The sequence below is a fragment of the Chiloscyllium punctatum genome, chromosome 11 (genome assembly GCF_047496795.1).
Source record: "Chiloscyllium punctatum isolate Juve2018m chromosome 11, sChiPun1.3, whole genome shotgun sequence".
Classification (NCBI taxonomy): domain Eukaryota; kingdom Metazoa; phylum Chordata; class Chondrichthyes; order Orectolobiformes; family Hemiscylliidae; genus Chiloscyllium; species Chiloscyllium punctatum.
This window is the reverse complement of record NC_092749.1, coordinates 22,869,544-22,888,818: the sequence shown is the minus strand read 5'-3', so window position 1 is coordinate 22,888,818 and position 19,275 is coordinate 22,869,544. Positions and strand designations below refer to the sequence as shown.

Sequence of the window (19,275 nt, the reverse complement as noted above, 5' to 3'; positions counted from 1 at the left end):
TGGAGAAAAGTGATTGAAGGAGAGAGGAAAAAAATAACTGCAGATGCCAGAAATCTGAAACAAAAACAGAAATTGCTGGAGAAACTTTGCTCTCTCTCCACAAATGGTGTCAGACATCCTGAGTTAATATTTCAGGCCCAGGGTCTGAAGGAGAGTCACTGGACCAAAACATTAATTTTGCTTCCCTCTCGACAGATGCTGCTAGATCTGCTGAGTGTCACCAGCAATTTCTGCTTTTGCTGAAGGAGAGAAAATCCTGGCAAGGAGAAGGATCAGGAGCCATTGATCGGATTCCCCAACAGAGACAAAATAAAATTGTGGATTGTGTTTGTGTGTGCACACGTGTATGTGTGTGCACTGGTATATGCGGGGGGCAGTAGAGTGGGGTTGGAGCTTTAACTGTTAGAGCTATGTGTCGACAGTTCATAGCTGGTTATCCCGTGCTAGCAATAAATAGTAGTTTTTGTTAAATATAAAAACCTGGTCTGTGTTTTCTGTTAGCTTGCGTCTATCTGACAGGTAAATTGGGAAGTTTGCATACTTTGTTAACATTTTTAACATTTCAAACAACTCTGGGAATAGTAGGGCTTGCTTTCCAATACACTATCCCACTGAGGCATGACATCCTGTATAGTGCAAAGCCACTTGCTCCTGAAAAGTGGAGGGCTAGGACTAGAACTAGAGTCAGCATCTGAGGACTGATACAGAGAAGAAAAATGTTTGAAGTTACAACACTAATACCTTTCTGTATTTTACAGAATGAGCTGTAATTGCAATTGGAACTAAATAGCAATGCCCAACTTTAACCAGTAGGAAGTGAGCAAGAGGATTGTTTTGTAACCTCTCCAGTTAGGTCCCAGTGGTGGAACAGACCATTTCCCAACTGCTCTTCTGAATTTCTGACTCTGACACCCATCCAAAGTTGGTTTCACCCATGCATATTATCAGGTGCCCACCACTATTTTGCCAAATGATCCAAGCGGGAAGCAGCTATGAATTTCCTTCACTGGGCTGATCTGAACAGGAGCAGATGGAGAATGCAAAAGGTTCATTTGCTTTTAGAAACACCTTTTGTGGCACCAGAAGCTGCAGCAGTTCTCCTAGATCACCATTTGGAAGAAAAGCAAGGGAGAACTAGCCAGTGTTCTGGCCAATATTTTACCTTCAAATCAATATTATTAAAGCTGAGACAAATCTGGTTATCACCACATTACTATTGGTGGGAACTTGCTGTGCACAAATTGGCTTCCACATTTTTAATCTTTCAGGAGATGTGAGCATCAGTGGCCAGACCAGCAATTGCAAACATACATGTGAACATACGACTCAAAGACAGAAGGAGGCCATTCAGCCCGTCAAGCCAGCTTCACCATTCAATAAGGTCAGGCTGGCCTGTTTGTCTTCTGAATTCCAAATATCCATATCTACCAAATTCCATATCAACCTCTGAAAACCTTGGATTCCCCTGTCTATTTGCCTCTGCCTTAAAATTATTCTATGACTATCTCCACCAACTTTGGAGACTGACAAAGTAACACAACCCTCTAATAGAGAGTAACACTTTCCTGACACATGTGTCCTCAAGGTGTGACCCTTAACCTCATGTCCCCTGGTTCAGGACTGATCCATAAGCGTCAGCATCCTTTCCACATCTGCCTTCTCAAGAATTTTGTACATTTCAATCAGTTCATTCCCCTCACTTCTATACTCCGGAGCAAACAAGCCTAGCCTGTTCAAATCTTTCCCCATTAAACAACTTACTCATTCCAGATGAATAAACCTCCTCTGAATGAATTTACATCCTTCCTTAATACTGCACATAGTATTCAAGATGTGGTCTCGCCATTGCCACGTATAACTGATGCACAACATAATTGCTTTTATGATCAACTCCTCTCATAATAAAGGATAACAGCCCATTAGCCTTCTCGCCCATCCAGAATCAAATGAACTTCCTTCTGAAGGTGCTGCAGTCTTGAGTTGTAGAGAGATCGACAGTGCTGTTGAGAACAAAGTTCCAGGAATTTGACCCAGTGACGGTAAAGGATTTGCGATATAGTTGCATGGAGGGACAGTGAGTGGCTTGCAGGGGAATGTTCAGGTTGTCGTACTCCCTTGGACCTGCTTCCCTTGCTTTTCTGGCTGGAAATTTCCTATACTATGTATGTTACAGTAATGGCCACACTTTAAAAGCACTTCCACACCATGCGATGTTCAAAGGCCACAGAGGGGTGCTATAGAAATGAAGATCGTTCAGTTTCTCAGGCCAAGTGCTGCAATCTGATTCCCGATTGGGTTCCTTCACGTGAGCAGCATGGCAATCCAGACTCAAGGCTCTGACTGATACACCTAGCAGTCTGGGCAATTTAGCCTGGCCAATTCACATGATCTGCACATCGCTGGACTGTGGGAGGAAACCGGAGCACCCAGAGGAAACCCACACAGACACGGGGAGAATGTGCAAACTCCACACAGACAGTCACCCAAGGCTGGAATCGAGCCTAGGACCCTGGTACTGTGAGGCAGCAGTGCTAACCACTGAGCCACCATGCAGCCCACCATTGCTCAGCTCTCATTCTGGAGCAGCAGCTGACTGTCTAATTCCAATCTCTGCTCACCTCCACAAAAACAGTCAGGGATGAAATCAGCTATAAGACCTCTAGTTTAATTTTTGAAACAATCATAAATGATCAGGCTGTTGTGATTCTTTAATAGTGTAAAAGCTAATTTTTTGGGCGGTGGGGGAGGGTTGGGGGGGGGGGGTGCCTGTAGTCTTAGTCTTGGCAATGGAGCTCACAGGTTACATTTCATGCCTGTTTGGATAATTGCATTATTCAGGCGCATTGCCAATCTATAAATCTAATCTGGCAGGCTCTACAGTCAGATTCATTAGCATTGTTCACACAGCAGCACGATTCACTTAATAAGGAGGGTTTTCTTTACACGAGCACAAGTCTTTTAGAGCCATCAATCTGCAGATATGAGTCTTGGGTTTTGAATCCAGAGTGCGGCAGATGGGACTCCCACTAACAGATTCACAACTGTCCCGTTACCCCCCTGCAGGCAGCTCCACTGGGACATTTCAAACAGACTCAAGGATTCCTATGGCCGAGGAAATAAATGAAGGGAAAGCTGCTTAAAACACCAGAAGCAGCTTTAATAATTAAAAAAAGCAAAAGATGCTCAAAATACTAAAGCACATTAGGCAGCATCTATGAAGACAGAAGCCTTTTTCAGAACTCGTTGAAAGTTAGAGTTGGAATAAGGCTTGAGTCTTATTGGTGGGTGGTGTCCTTGTTGTCTCGTATACTGAGCTGTCCCTAGCAAAGGCCTAATACCAGTTCTCTGAAACCACTCCCACTGCTCCCTGAACCAAGACTCATCCCATCACCAAATATCATGCCACTGTTTCCAGAAATGTCCCTCATATCATCACCTCCAGAGATCTTCCCTCCAAACTTCTAAAGTTCTCGCTCCCCGAACATTTCATTTCCACCTCCATTCCAAAACTGCCAGTGCTTCACCACGTTCCTGCCACACAGAACTGATCGCTTCCTGTTTCAACCTCCACCTGGTCCAGTCTTTTCCTGCCTACATCTGAGGCTCTATTGCTGCCCTCAAACGCCGTAACAGGGCGGATTTCTTGGTTCAAACCATCTTGTTTCCACCATGGATGTCCAATCCTTCTACATATCTAGTCCCCACCAGGAAAGTCAGAGAGCTCTCCAAATCTTCCTTGAATAGAGGCTCAAACAGAATCCATCAATTATCAGGCTCAACCAATCCTCAGGTCAGTCTTTCAACTCCATGCACCATAAAGACATTTCTATGGTTACCCACATGGGTCCCCGCTATGTCCGCCATTTTGTGGCACTACTTCTTTTACATCGGTCTAACTGAGACCACCTCCCCACTTCTTTTTCCGGAACAGTGATCACCATATTGATAATGTTTCCTGCTCTCACCTTGAACTGGAGAAGTATCATTCTCTTTGCTCCTAATTTCCACTAGTCTCCTGCCTTCATGTGCTCCAACTCCTGATTGTCCCTTCACTCGACTTCACAGTCTCCACTAATGGGGTTAGACGGTCAGTCAACATTTACTGAAGCCTAATGACTCCCACAGTCCCACAGAGGCCAATTAGGATGAACATGTCTGAATTAATGGGTGGCACGGTGGCTCAATGGTTAGCACTGCTGCATCACAGTACCAGGTACTCGGGTTCAATTCCAGCCTTGGATGACTGTATGGAGTTTGCACATTGTCCCATTGTCTGCGTGAGTTTTCTCTGGGTGCTCTGGTTTCCTCCTACCATCCAAAGATGTGCAGGTTAGGTGAATTGGCCAAGCGAAATGGCCCATAGTGTTTACAGAGGTATAGGCTAGGTGCATTAGTCAGGGGTAAATATAGAACAATAGGGGTAGGGAAGTGGATCTGGGTGGGTTACTCTTAGGAGAGTCGGTGTGGACTTGATGGGCCAAAGGGCCTGTTTCCACATTATAGGGATTCTATGATTCTAATGATTACAACTGCTAATGTCAAGGCAAGCCACTGAGGTGTTCTGTCGAGAGCTCTGCTCCAAATGTCAACTTAGACAGCACTCCCGCCCTGTCCACTTCTTGTTAACTTTCATAAAGGAGACTTGTATTACCTGGAATGTACAAAGGCAATACACAAGGTGTGGAATTCCCTTCCACAGAAGTGCTATATCCCCTAGCTCCAGCAGTAACTTTAAACCAGAGATAGACAGATTTTTGATCGGCCTGTTACAATACCAATACAGACAAACAACTGATCCCCTAGCAAAGCATCAACTGTTAGAAGTGACTCTGTGATGGGGCAGCTACCTACCTATCAGACCAGTAGTCCCATCAGGGCTCCCAGAATTGGATAAAGTGGGATTCCAACTGGATTCCAACAGGTGAATGTGCCCCTTGCCACAGCATAACATTAAGCCCTGCATACTTCTATCTATCATGTCCCATTTTTCACAATATCAAGCAGCCTGTTCTACCCAGATCAGTGTATCTGGAGTATCTGATCTGTTACAACACAAGGGTGCTTTAGCAACTCATTGAATGCTACTGTTGACATTCAGCAAGCGAAGTTTTAAAAAAAATCCATAGAATCAAAACAGGTCAGCAAACACAGAGGGAAACATTTCATCACGAAACCTTCCTGGCACATCCCAGCTGTTCAAAGAGGTTATGGACAGTTGGCAAGAGTTCAATACAAACCGAACCTGCATCAATCGCACAGGAGAAAGGAAGGAACACACAGCTGGCTCTGTGGCTACACTTTCCTGCCCAGTGTGATACTGAGCCACTTGGCCGGAAACCTTCTGGCCCATGCTGTTTTATCATCCTTCAATTATGGCTGCATCAGTTGGGCTTTAATTGGTCTGAACTCGCATGAGTCTGACGATTGAGAATAATGTACAGTGGCTCGTTTATGACCACCATCTCTCCCCAGCCTGAATCCTGGCCCACAGAGCAGAGGGACAGGCTCGACTGTAATACTTATCAAGTTTTTAAAAACTCATTCAAAAGGAAATGGGCATCGTTGGCTAGGCCAGCATTCATTGCCCATCCCTAGTTTCCTTAAAAGGTGGTAATGAGCTGCCTTCTTGAACCACTGCAGTCCATTTGTTTTAGGTATGCCCACAATGCCAACAGGGAGGGAGTTCCTAGATTCTGACCGAGTGCCACAGTAGGAACATTTCCAAGTCAGGATGGTAGATTCCCATTCATGAAAGTGTACCATTTGGATGACTGCCAAAAGGTCTGGGGCCAAACCCAGATGTATCTACATATTGTGACTCTGGTGTTGGGGGTGAGGAAAGAGGAGGATAATTAGAGGGCAAGATATCAATGAGCTTATCTCAAATAAACTCATTCTTACCGACAATTCCTATTGCAGTTGTCCTCGGTAATGTCTTCCATGTCATTGCCGCTGCCTGGAATATCCACAGCTGAAAATATCAGAGCGACAGAGATAGCGAAACAGCATACAAGGGCAAAACCCACGATGCACTTCTGCTGCGACTAAAGTGGTGAAAACAAAGCATTCGCATGAGTATTGGTTCAGTTCGATGGATTTTTTCAACTATTAATTTCAGTTAGAAGAAGATAAGGAAGCAAAGAATGGCAGAGGTCAGCCACTTGGCTCGTGTGCAAATTTACCACACCCATTATGATCTCCTGAAGGAAAGTACATGCTTAAATAAGCCAAAGTGATTCAAAAACTATTGGGCTGAATCAAACGTTTTTTGGCCACGTGCCAGTTGTGTGGAGATTTTCGCAAATGAGTTTCATGCTCAGTGGGATTTCTCGCTGTATCTTGCCAAATGCACCTCATTAATCACCCACCCCATGCCCTATGCCCAATTGTAGCCCTTTGTACTATAGTGTTCCTGCAGAAACTCATAACTCAGCAGATTTTCCACCAAAAGACCGCATCCCACACGTTCTTTCCATCCTTAGAAGTCCATCATGCACTTGGATAAGCACCTTCAGTCCACAGCTGTCCTGCACAGTTCCTGACATTAGCTTTGAACATGGCAGACAAGAGGAAAATTAAAATTGATGAGTAACTAGCCACGCTGCTCATCAAAAACATAAGAAATGCAGCAAGATATTCCTGATGTTAAGATTTCTCTACTTTTAACATAAATATCTTCACAGCCAATGTTACTCAGGCCCCCTACTAGATTCCGCCATTGACTTCCACGTTGCCTTAATGCAGTAAAGCCCATAAGAATCCCCGGATGCCATTAATCAGAAACAAAAACAGAAATTGTTGGAAAAGCTCAGCAGGTCTGGCAGCATCTGTGCAGAGAAATCAGATTTCGGGTCCAGTGAGCCTTCCTCAGTTCTGAAACACCATCTGTTTTCTCTTCACAGATGCTGCCAGACCTGCTGAGCTTTTCCAGCAATTTGTTTTTGTTGCCTTTATTTAGTCTTGGTTTTCCAAGGAGGTTTCCATATTTAATGTCAAAGATACAACCCCATTCTATTACACAGAAAAACAGACCACATCTTGGTTCAATTCTGTACTTTTGAAGGTCGGAAAAGGCATAATCATTTTACTGAGGTGATTAACTTAAAACCAACTAAGTTTTTAATGGTGGCTTATAACAAATTTGTGAAGATATGGAGTATTAAGCTCATGAACTAAATACTCTACCTTCTGTAGTTATTTCAGCAAAATGTTTCATCTGCTACACAGCAAACCTTTGGAGCATAATCTCAAAGAGTCTTCCAGCACAAAATGGTGGTTCAGGGATCCAGTGTTAGAATTAGCACATTATATAGGTAGGGTCCCAAGTTCAATTTCAGTTTGTACTGATATCAACCCAAGCTACAGTAGAGATCGTACAACTGACCTTGCAGTCTCAAGGACAGGGATGGGGCAGTGGGAGGGTAAGGTGGGGAAAAAAGAAATCAACCGATGGTCTTACCACTCACTAACACACAGGGATAACTGGGAAAAAAGCATGTATATGGTCGGACAGGCTAAAGCAGTATTACATCCCCCTGGCTCATATATATAACCTATCATTTATTTAGGGGCTAGTCTATAGTTCCACCACTTGGAGGTCCACACGGGGTATATGGCAGCTGCTTAATAAAGCTGAAATTTCCATCATTGAAATCTTTGCTACATGTTGGGAGTGTGATTGTTCTATTTTAAGAGCAATCACTGACTGAGGTAATGGACGATTGATGGAATCTGTGGAATCATATCCAGCATGTTTTTGAGAAAGGTGAAAAATAAATTGAAAAAAGCATCACTTTTTTGATTTCTATGGATCCAATCTAACTTCTACATAAGAACTTGAAGACCATGAAGAGCCTATTCATGCCCTTGGGCAACCTGCTATTCATTTAAATAATGGTTGTTGTGTACTTCATCTCAATTCACCTGCCTTTGCTTCATAATACCCTCATGTAAATGTCATATCCTTTGGCTGGATTGGGGGATTGCTACACAACATATTTTTACTACCCTTTGTATGAGAAAATGTTGTTATTCCTTCTGAGTAGCAAGTCAGCACAGTCTCCTCAGCCACTCATTCATTGCCCTGTAATGTCCCAGCCATGCTATCTTGTGATATGCCTTCTGAACATATCATCTATCTGTTACTGTGCACCACTGTACAGTACTTACACAAACGTAAAATTATTTAAAGTCAACTGGCAACATAAACATATCAAAAACTAAAAATTTGTTAACATATGAAAGGTACATCTTACGTTAAGCTCACAAATATTTGAAGCCATCTAATTATTTCATACTTCTACGTGACAATTTAACAATTTTGCTTCCTTTTTCTGAACTCTAATCCTCTTGCTTATGCACTCACAAAGAAAATTCAAGAAACACTGATGACTGCAAACATTAATTACCTCACTCAGTGATCATTCCTAAATAGAGACATGCTGTTGCAGCTTTTCATCTTTCACTAATCAGAACAGATGCAAGAATACCAAGTTTCAAAAGCAAGAGTAACAATTTACACTGTCTACCAAAAGGATGCTGACTGATCAAAACTTGCTGGAAGTTGCAAATATTTATCTTCAAGAAACATTACACTTTTCTTGAAATCAACAAAAGCATGGGAGATAACAGTTCCTTTGTGCATTCTTCATGGCAGCATCTTGACCACTTAGTCAATTTGCCAATTAATCAGCATCCTTTTCTTATGCTGGATAAACAGTACTCACTTTGAAATTTGGCATTCTTGCATTTGTCCTGATGAGTGCTGATTGAAAAGCTTCAACAGCAAGCATCTTTTCTCAAATACAGATAAATGTCCTTATGACTCTCCAAGAGACAGATGCCAACTGTTCAATAGTGGTTTTATGAGAGAGGTGGTTTGCAAACTATTAAATCTGTTTCAGATCAGCCTTTTTCCATTATTAATCATCCAACAATGCTTTCTGCCGCTTCAGGAAAGAAAAATGAAGGAGAACAAATACTTTTGCAAACAATTGGGTAATTCAGCAATAGACAACACATTCTGATGTTGCTTTTGAAGAGTGGGTTGTGTTCACAAAGCCTCAAGAATGACTTCTTAAGTGTAATGGAGTTTAGAAGTATCTTTGAATTCAAATAAACTGTTGTACACTTTACAAACACATTGATGTTCTTCCACTGGCCAACAACTGCAGCATAAATGGATGGTTTAGGCTACCCCAGGGATCTTTTGGTGTTCATTAATTGAAACAGAACATACAAATATGAAGCTGAAAATGTGTTGCTGGAAAAGCGCAGGTGGTCAGGCAGCATTCAAGGAACAGGAGAATCGACGTTTCGGGCATAAGCCCTTCTTCAGGAATAATCCTGTTCTTTGAATGCTGCCTGACCTGCTGCGCTTTTCCAGCAACACATTTTCAGCTCTGATCTCCAACATCTGCAGTCCTCACTTTCTCCATACAAATATGAAAACTTGCTTTCTTCCAGGCAAAATAATTCTCAAAGTAATGCATGTGACAAGTGAATCACTCCTGTAGACTCTTACAAGGTGAATTTTGATGTTTTCTTTCATGTCATTTATCACCCACTCTCACCACTTCTTGAAATCAGGTATGTTTTCACCTGCCAAGAATTATTCTTAGTTCTTCCCAACAATAAGACTGGAGATGTCAAAACTATTTTACATAGTTACATAGAAACTCAATCCGAGAAATAGAAACTCGATGTAACACAGAGGACTATCATTTAGTGGAACTCCCACGATACATACTTTGAGTGAAGTATTCCATTGGTCATGATTTGCAATGAAGAAGTAGACATCTATTTACAATAGATGCATTTATTATTTCCCTGTAACTGGTACAGAGTGAAATTTTCCCTTTCAGGAGTTATGTCCTTCCATGAAATGGAACCTTAACACTAGTTAATGTGTCATTTTACTACAGTCATGAACCTATTTATTTTAAGTGCACTGTCACACTTTGTTAAGATAGCTTAGAGAAAAATTTAATCACAAATATATTAATCAGTGTGCCAAAAATATCACAGAGCAAATTAAACTCAAAATAAAAACATTGCAGTGCTCCACAATGACACATCGCTTGGTGCAGTCTTGTGCTGAATAGAAGTCCCAGGTTAGTTGTTTGGTCTATATTTCAGTTCACTGATTTCATCAGAGACAGGAATGAAAGCTTACTATGGGTCTTGGAATTCTTGTACTGAGGCTTTTTCAAACAAATTCTTCCTGAGATGGCAAGGCTAGCATTCTTTCCTCATTCCTAATTATTCTGAGACGTTAGTAGCCTTCTATAATTCTAACAGTTTTGCTACAACCAAGGGGTTTGCCTGGCCACTTAACAGGAAATCCTATTCATATGGTCTGGAGTGTCAACCATACCAGCCCAGGTATGGATAGTTTCTCTCCTGAAACCAGCATCATATAGAGTCATACAGCAGGGAAAAAAGACCCTTCGGTCCAACTCGTCCACACCAACCAGGTTTCCCAATCTAAACTAAATTCCATTTGGTCCACATCCGCTAAATCTTTCCTATTCATGCACCTGTTAAAATATCTTTTAAATGTTGTAACTGTATCTGCATCTGCATCCACCATGTCCTGTGGCAGTTCACTCCAAATACACACAGGGAACACTGTCGCTCAGGTATTTGTGGGTCTGGTCCAGTTCTTTCCGAGTCAATGTAACACCCAGAATGATGATAATGATGGGGGTTGGTGATGGGGATGCAATTGAATATCAAGGGTTGCTGGTTGGATTCTCTCTTGTCAGCAATGGTCAATATCTGGCAAATACGCCTCAATGTTGCCCAGTTCTTGATGCTTATGAGTATGAACTGATTCATTATCTGAGGAACTAGAAATGGAATTCTGAACATCCCCTTTTCTGACGTTATGGAAGCAAGGTCCTGGATGAAACAGCTGACGATTGCTGAACCATGAGAGAGAACAAGAGTGAGATGGGATGTAGGAGAGGGTTAAGGTTAGAATTTTGGCAACTCTAGAGGTAATAGTGAGCAGAGGGGAACAGCTGCTCTTGCAGATATTTGTTATAGTTATATTTATAGACAGATACGTTTTGGACCAAGGAGTTTCACTTAAAGGAGCAGACATTTCCTCCTACTAAACACTAGCTAACATGAAGCCATTGGGCAGCCACAGGGGAGCCCAGTGGGATACAGCGCCTACCTCTAAGCCTCATGATCTCATGCCCATCTCAAGTAGTACCAATCTATGCCAGTAGGGCTGGCACCCAGACATTGCACTGACATCTCCCATTGGTGATCCCACTTCCTAGGCTCCATTAGATGGGAACCTAGGAAGCAACTGCCTGCCTCTGGGAAGACGTTGGCCATTTTGGAATCTGACCTTGAATCAAAACCAGTATCAGGATGACAACCCGACCAGGAATATCCAGCTTCCCCTGAAACTCCATTCCCTGCCCACCTAACTGAGTCAGATCACTTTCAATCTTAGTGCTCTGTTTGTCCTTAGGTTGAGTTCATGACCACATTTCCACAACATCAACAAGACTGCCCAACCCTTCTCATGTCTGTATTATTGGAGGCAGGGATGGGATGATTAGCTTAGTTGGCTCGATAGCATGCGCTTCAGAACAACGCCAACAGGACCAGTCCAACACCTGTTTTGGCTAAGGTGGACTTGAGACGGACCTTGCACTACTGGACAGTGGAAGATATTAACAACCATCACTTAAAAAATAAATAACTGTTGAGTAAAACAGCTCAGAACGAAGCATCAGCACAAGACTTGCCTTCATGCAGAGCACAAATGATAATGATCACTGGAGTTTAAAAGAACGAGAGATGATCTCATTGAGACATATAGGATTCTTAAGGGGCTTGACGGAGAAAGTGCTGAGTGGATGTTTCCTGCATGGGACAGTCTAGGACGAAAGGACAAATCGCAGAATTAACGAGCACTAATTCAAGACTGAGACGAGGAGGAATTTATTCTTAGAGAGTTGGGAGTCTTTCGATCTCAAGCCAAAGAGCCGTGGGGGCAGAGTCTTTAATATATTTAAGGCTGACATAGATTCTTGATCAGTAGTGAAATAGAGGGTTACAGAAAAAAGGCAGGAAAGTGGACACAAAGAATTTTGGATCAGCCATGATCCTACTGCATGATATTGCATGCTCAAGGGGCCAAACTGCCTACTCCTGTTCTTATTTGCTTATGGTCATATGGTCTTAACGATGATGAGAATCACTTGTCTCTGACCTTCCCAAAGCTCACCTTCTGCTGAAACTCTCCTTCATACCTCTTCAACTTCTAAACATGACTGCTTTAATAAACTCCCATCTGGCTTCCCAATTTCCACCTTACATAAACTAGTGTTCATTTAAAAACACTTATCCATATCATAGAAAGGCAACAAGTGCATTAAAAGCAGTTCAGAGAAGGTTTACTAGGCAAATACCTGGGAAGGGAGTGGTTGTCTATTGAAGAAAGGTGGGACAGGTTTGGCACGTATCTATTGGAGTTTCAAAGTGTAAGAGGCAAATTGATTGAAACATGTACCATCTGGAGAGACCTTGACAGGATGACTATGGGGAGGATATCTCCTCTTGCGGGAGATCTACAACGAGGTGCCACTGTTTTAAGACAGGGATTCCCCATTTAAAACAGAGATTAGGCAATTTTGTTTTCTCTGAGGGACGTGAGCCTTTGGAACTTTGTTCCTGAAACATTGGTGGAAGCAGAGTTCATAAACATTTTTTAGGTGGAGGTAGATAGATTCTTCTATGTAAGGGGTGAAAGGTTATCAGGATAGGTGGGAATGTGGATTGGAGGTTACAAACAGATCAGCAATGATCTGTTCGAATGACAGCACAGGCTCAAGGGGCTGAATGGCCTACCCTTGTTCCTGACTCATGTTTGTATGACAGCTTGCTCCAAATTTTATTCCCAACTTCTGTGCTTGCTGGACTACAGTAGTTCACCATCTGACAACACCTCAAGTTTAAAATCTTCAGTCTCAATGTTGACTCTCAGCATGGCCTAGCCACCACACGCCCTGCAAGCTTTTGTAATCTCTGCATTTCTGATTATGGCCTCCAAAATATTCCTGATTTTCATCTCCCCTCCCTTTGCTTTCAGCTGTCTTGCTTATAGATTGTAGAATTCCAAATCTAAACCTCTCTAAATCCTTCCCCTTATAAGATGCTCCTTAAAGCCTACTTCTTTTGTGATTTCTTCTATGGCTCAATGTCAAAAGTCACACAGGACTTTTTTTTATTGCTGTCGCTCTTATTAAATGCTTTGGAATGCACACCATGTTAAAAGGCAGTGTATAAATCTAAGCTGTTGTTTTCTTCCTTCATATCTGGTCACCATGAACCACAAGCCTAGTCTATCACCATTTCTTTCATGATCTGAGCAGCTCAGTCAGTAGTGGTGCTACCAAGCCATTCTTGGTGATGAGTGTTAAAGTGCTACACCCAAAATACATTCTGTGCCCTTGTTACTCTGAGCTTTTTCAAAATGGGGGGGGGGGAATTCATCAGCTGAGAGAGGGCAGCACGTGTTAAGCAGCAGGAGGCTTCTATGTCCTTGTTTGACTCAATGCTATGCAAGTCATAAGGTCTAAATTCGATGTCAAGTAGAAAGCTCTCGAATGTATCCCTCTATACCAGCACTCTGGCAGGTCTATCCTGTCCCACCAGATAGAAGAGACAGTGATTGTTCATAAGAATAGGAACAGAATTAGGCCATTCAGCCCATTGAATCTGATCCGCCATTCAATCATGGCTGATATGCTCCTCACCCCCAATTTCCTGTCTTTTACCCATTATCAATTAAAAATTGGTCTAATTCCTCCTTAAATGTACTCACTGTCCCAGCATCCACTGCACTTTGGGTAGCAAATTCCATAGATGGAGGAGTCCAGGAAATATCCCACTGACTGCTGCTTGACCAGTCTGTGGGATATCTCTCTCAGAGGACTCAACTGGGTTTGACTGAGCTGAGTCAAGTCTGGTATCTGGGTTGATCCCAGGAATCCATGTTTTATTTGTAACAGTCTGACACAACTGAATAGCTTGTTAGGATAGTTCAGAGGGCATGTAAGATTCAATTAAATTGCTGTGGGTCTGGTGTTAAGTTCTAAATGGCCTAAAGTGAATTAGTTCTGTTTTCACAAAAATTTAGTATTTTACCATCACCATTACTAAATATAGTTTTCTTTTAATTGACTGAATTTAAATCCCCAAAGTCTCATGATGTGACATGAACTCATGTCTCTATCATTAACCTTTGGAGGACTGGATTTATAACAGAACCACTCTGCTAGAGTGTGCCTATAACATTTGGCTACACTGCTGCATAAACTAGGCTTCATGCAGCTCTCTAAAATAAGTGGTCAAGTCAAATATGGTCGATACGCATCACTGCTTAGCAAAGCTCATGAATCGTATCCCATAAACTGGGATTGGATGTTCGCAGAATGTTAATACATTAATGCATCGAATTAACGAGACATGTTTGTGTTCAGTCTGAAATCTCTGAAAGAGCAACTTCTTTATTCAGACGTATTTGTCAGCTCCTGAACCGGCCAATAAACAAAGCTTATAGATTTCAGTTTCAAGTAGTGATACTGTTTCTTTTGTTATGAACACTAGTCTTCACAAGATGTCTATGATTGAAAATGTCTCCATTAATAAAAGGTTTAATTGGGGACTGAAGCATCGCAGCTCAGAAGCAGACCCATAGTGTCTGGTTGCCATGGAGTGAAACTCAAACAGAAATCTGTTTAAATTAAGTGACAGTGTTCACATCTGTATGCAGTAACTTACAGTAAAGTTGCTCTGTGAGACAGACAGAGGGAAAGCAATTAATACAGTGTGCAGGATCAAAGCAGTTGCTGTTGTGGAGAAGTAGGACCCTGTACTCACTGTTTGATAGGAAGTGGAGAGAAAAGATAGGACTTTGAGAGATTTAAGGAACAAAGATTTGCCGAGGTGGGCTTAGTTGGTGGTAGTGAGATCGGGAAGTCTCAGACTGAAGCTCTCAAAGTACACCCGTAGTTTTAACCTGGTGGAGCAGGGAGAGCTAAAGAGATAGAAGTAACACTGAAAACTACTCTTATAATGTGACATTCTGCCAGAAGTACAACGCACAGTGGTAGAAGTTGCAAGGTGTATCTCAACTGAGTTAATTAACAAGTGCAAAAGTATCTTTTCTTTACTTTGATATGTCAGTTGCCTGTTAAATATTATAACTAATAATACTATGCTTCACATCAGTTCTGTATTTAGATTAGATTACTTAGTGTAGAAACAAGCCCTTCAGCCCAACAAATCCACACTGACCCACAACCCCTTCCCCTACATTTACCCCTTTCACTACAGGTAATTTAGCATGGTCAATTCACATAACCTGCACATATTTGGACTGTGGGAGGAAACACACACAGACACAGAGAGAATGTGCAAACTCCACACAGTCAGTCGCCTGAGGTAGGGAATTGAACCCAGGTCTCTGGCACTGTGAAGCAGCAGTGCTAACCACTGTGTCACCGTGCCGTACACAGGATGAAGAATAATTTAGATTCAAAACATTATCTTGCTGTCTCCATAGATGCTGTCTGATCCACTGATCTCCAGCATTTTATTGTTTTCAGTACAGATTCCAGCATTTGCATTTGCTCCTCCAATATTTGACCTAAGTGTTTTTTACTTTGTGTTTCACAAGCCTTACAACATGAAATCTAGTATTTTAATTATTTACACGTTTGGGAAATCTGTTATCTTTAAAGTCTTTGATCTCTAATGGGATGATAACAGATTTAATTTAAACACACAATCTCCTACCAAACATATTCTTAATTGCCTCTCCTCCCCTTGCACCCCACACATTAGGGTGCACACATGGACTTCTGCAACAGCATCAATATAGATTTCATATTTCCCCCAGCTGTCTTCACTACTTCCACCTTTTCCTTTTATCCACTAATCCAAATCACTCTCTGGCCCCTTAATATTGGCTTGCAGTCTCTACCTTTTTAGTCTCTCTCATCTCTCTTCTTGAGCTCATCTCATCTAGAAAACCTTCTTTCTGCTCCCTCAAATTCATTCCTACTGACTTCCTGAGTGAAGTGAATTTAAGGCAGAGATAGACAGGTTTTTAATCATAAAGGGAGTCAAGGGTTATAGGGAAAAGGCAGGAAAATGGAGGGTTATTAGATCAGTCATCATCTCATTGAATGGCACAGCAGACTTGATGATCCAAATGAACTACCTCTGCTCTAATGTCTTATGATCATCTAATTTTCCTTCTTGGCCCATGTCAGGTGACACTATAAATGGTTCCCTCTCAAGTACTGCCCCTTCCATTTCAAAGCCCCCATCCAGTTCCTCGCTGCTTCAGAAACAAAACTCTGTACCAGCATCTCCAACTTCTTCCTTCTCTCCAACATGTGGTCTTCAAGGCGTACACTATCTCTCCTGAATCACCTGTCTGAATCCCTCTGATCAGTTTCTGCTTCCCACCTTTGCAGTGGTGCTCAATGGTCCAAACCAACGTTACAAAACATTTCCTGTGACCATTCAAATGGGTTGGAGTATCCCTCCTTTTTCTTCTCAAATGCCTTGCAACCTTTGTTATAATTAATTACATTATCTGACACAGTGACTCTTATCTGGTTCAGTTGGACTACCATTGCCTTTACCTGATTGTAGCCAGTGTCCAGCATTTCTATCTTTCCCATCACTGACACCCTCATGAATATACTCCTCCCCTTCATTTACATGCTCTCCCTTGGTGATGTTATTTCCAAGCACTAGGTCAATCTTCACTTTCATATTGACAACATCAAATGCTACCTCTCCTCTTTCTCCCTCACTCCATTGCTCTGTGCTGTGGCACTTTTTATCCAACATTTAGTCTTGGATTTAGCTTTCCTGTTTTTGAGCTGCTCCATTGGTTTCAGCTTGTGTCACAACCCTCCAAGTCCTTGCCAATAACTCCACTAATATCCTCAGCCGAACAAGATTGTTCCCAGTTCCAATATTCAGTTTGACCTAAGCTGAAGTTCGAACCACATAACGTGTCAATAACAAAAATCAACTGTTTCTATTTGTGTATTACCACCATCTCTGCTTCCCAAACCATCACCCCTGCCATTGACAGTATTCTCTATTCTCATAGTTGCATCCTCAACAACCTGTAACTTTGCTGCTTCTTTTCTGTTTCACATCACGTTCCAGTTACCTACCCTCTCTCAGTTCCCCCTGACCTACACTGACTGGCCCTCCAATGTCTCCAAGTTAAAATCTCTCTATGGTCTGGCCTCTCCCTAACTCTGTAACCTCCCTCAGCCCTATGACACACCCAATCATTATTTATTCCTCAGAACATTTGCACATGTCCTCCTTTTGTCCAATTGGTGCTCCTGCTTTCAAACACATAGGCATCATGTATGAAACCATTCCAACCCAAAGTTCTCCTTCAAACTCATTTCTTTGACCTAGTTTTGAATCACTTGTCCTAATGTCTGTAAAGTGCATTACAAAGCTTTTTTAAAAAAAATCTTGAAAGACGTTTTTAATCAAAATCACCATTTTATTTGTGTCCTTTCTGTTGGTTTCTTCAGATGGGTCAGCACAGACAGGGCATTAGGGTAAATCAGCGTGTGATTTCCACTCTCCCTGTGAAAGACAACTGTCTGGGCATTCTGTTAATATGACAGTCTGGAGTAGGGATCATACACATGGAGAAATCACAGGCACTGACCCTTGCTCTATCTGGGTGGTCAGATAGGTGTAGAACTGGATATATATATAGCTGAAGATTGAATAGAACAAACTGGGTGTCGAGGATTTTAAATTTGAGATGTTAGGGAAGCAGGAGCCGGTATCGAGCAGGGAACACTGAGATGATGTGCAACGCGATATGGAATGGGATAAAGGCAGCAGAGTGTCAGGTGAGCCGTTCACTGACGGAGAGGGTAGAGTCAGGTCTGCGACTCACAGTGACAGTTTGGGAGGCAGGCGGTCTGAGATAGGACCAGAGAAGGGTGATGATGTTCCACAGCCTGGGGATTCACCCAACAGAACTGCAGAGTTTGGGGCTGCCTCACTGTCTGAAATTCACTGTCAGTTTCAGCTCCGGCAATGGCATGCCAAGACAGCAAAACATCCATCTCCTGTTCACACTTACAATCCAGCAAGCCACCAAATGTCCCACTGGTCAATACTTCTGTCACCACTTGGTGAGTTTCACATGCCACTCATTCCAACTGAGGGTGAGCTTTACTGCCCACCGTGTGTCCTGACTGTACCCAGGAACTCACGGTCGCTGGCCCACGCCACCTTGTTCTCCAAAGACTGTCTCCCCCCAGGCCGCCTGGTTGCTGCTGAAAGTTAAATTTTAGGAGCAACTTCGCCCCAGAGGGGGCTGTGTGCCGCCTGCAACAGCTCTCGGCACTCTGTCAAGCGTCGAGAATCTGTAACTTTGCCGCCCGTGAGATATCTGTCCCTGTTTTTCCCCACCCCGTGTGTTTCCCGTTAAGCGCGGATGGTAATAACAGTTGCTTTAACCAACATGCAGCACTCCACCCAGCTCCATCTGTTACCCCTGCAATCCACCCCTCAAGCCTTGACTGCTAAAAAAAAGGTCAGGTGAAACACACACGGCTTACATGCTCGCTCTTGCCCCTGTTATTGAGATAGACTGAGACGGTGTAATCCTTTTTCTTTGCAGTACTGTACAAGTTGGGAGAAGCCCCTCGGGCAGGATTCTGAGGCGTCTCCCTCGGTCCCATTTTCACTTTCATCTGATCGTAAGGTTCCTCGGACAGTCGGTCATGCTTCACTTCCATCTTCGCATCAATCTCCTGGGCAGCGCTGTAATTTCACGTGTGTGAGTGCGAGCTGGAGGAGATGTGGGAGGTAACAGATTATTGGTGAACAGCTCAGGTGCTGCTCTTGCTGCAGATCATGGTTATCCCGCTGGACGCAGCAGCAGCAGCAGCGCCTGAAAAGCTCAGGACAAGGCGGGTGGGAGGGGCACACAGTTTGTCTGCGTCTGGTGCAGTGAGCTGCAGGAGGAAGGGGCTGCAGCACTCTCTCTCTCTCTCTCTCTCTCACACACACACACCTCAGCAACGGCGTGCTGGAATCCAGAGAATCAAGCCATTCCGCCCATCAAGTCTACACCCACCCTCTGAAAGAGCATCCCACCCAGATCCGCCTTACCCCTGTAACCCTGCAATTTCCCATGTCCAATCCGCCTAACCAGCACATCCCTGGACACTGTGGGCA

The 19,275-nt window shown here is 42.9% G+C and overlaps 1 protein-coding gene across 1 annotated transcript in view; it reads right to left on the bottom strand.

Moving 5' to 3' along the window:
- pld5 (phospholipase D family member 5) overlaps nt 1–18,960 on the bottom strand; it is a 101,924-nt gene extending 82,964 nt beyond the window's left edge. Inside the window, exons 1-2 of the mRNA XM_072580493.1 lie at nt 18,654–18,960; nt 5,902–6,044 (exon numbers count right to left, since the gene is read on the bottom strand). Coding sequence (XP_072436594.1) covers nt 5,902–6,044; nt 18,654–18,833 — 323 coding nt within the window. The 5' untranslated portion in view covers nt 18,834–18,960. The remainder of the gene's footprint in view (nt 1–5,901; nt 6,045–18,653) is intronic.
- Between the last annotated feature and the right edge of the window lie 315 nt (nt 18,961–19,275).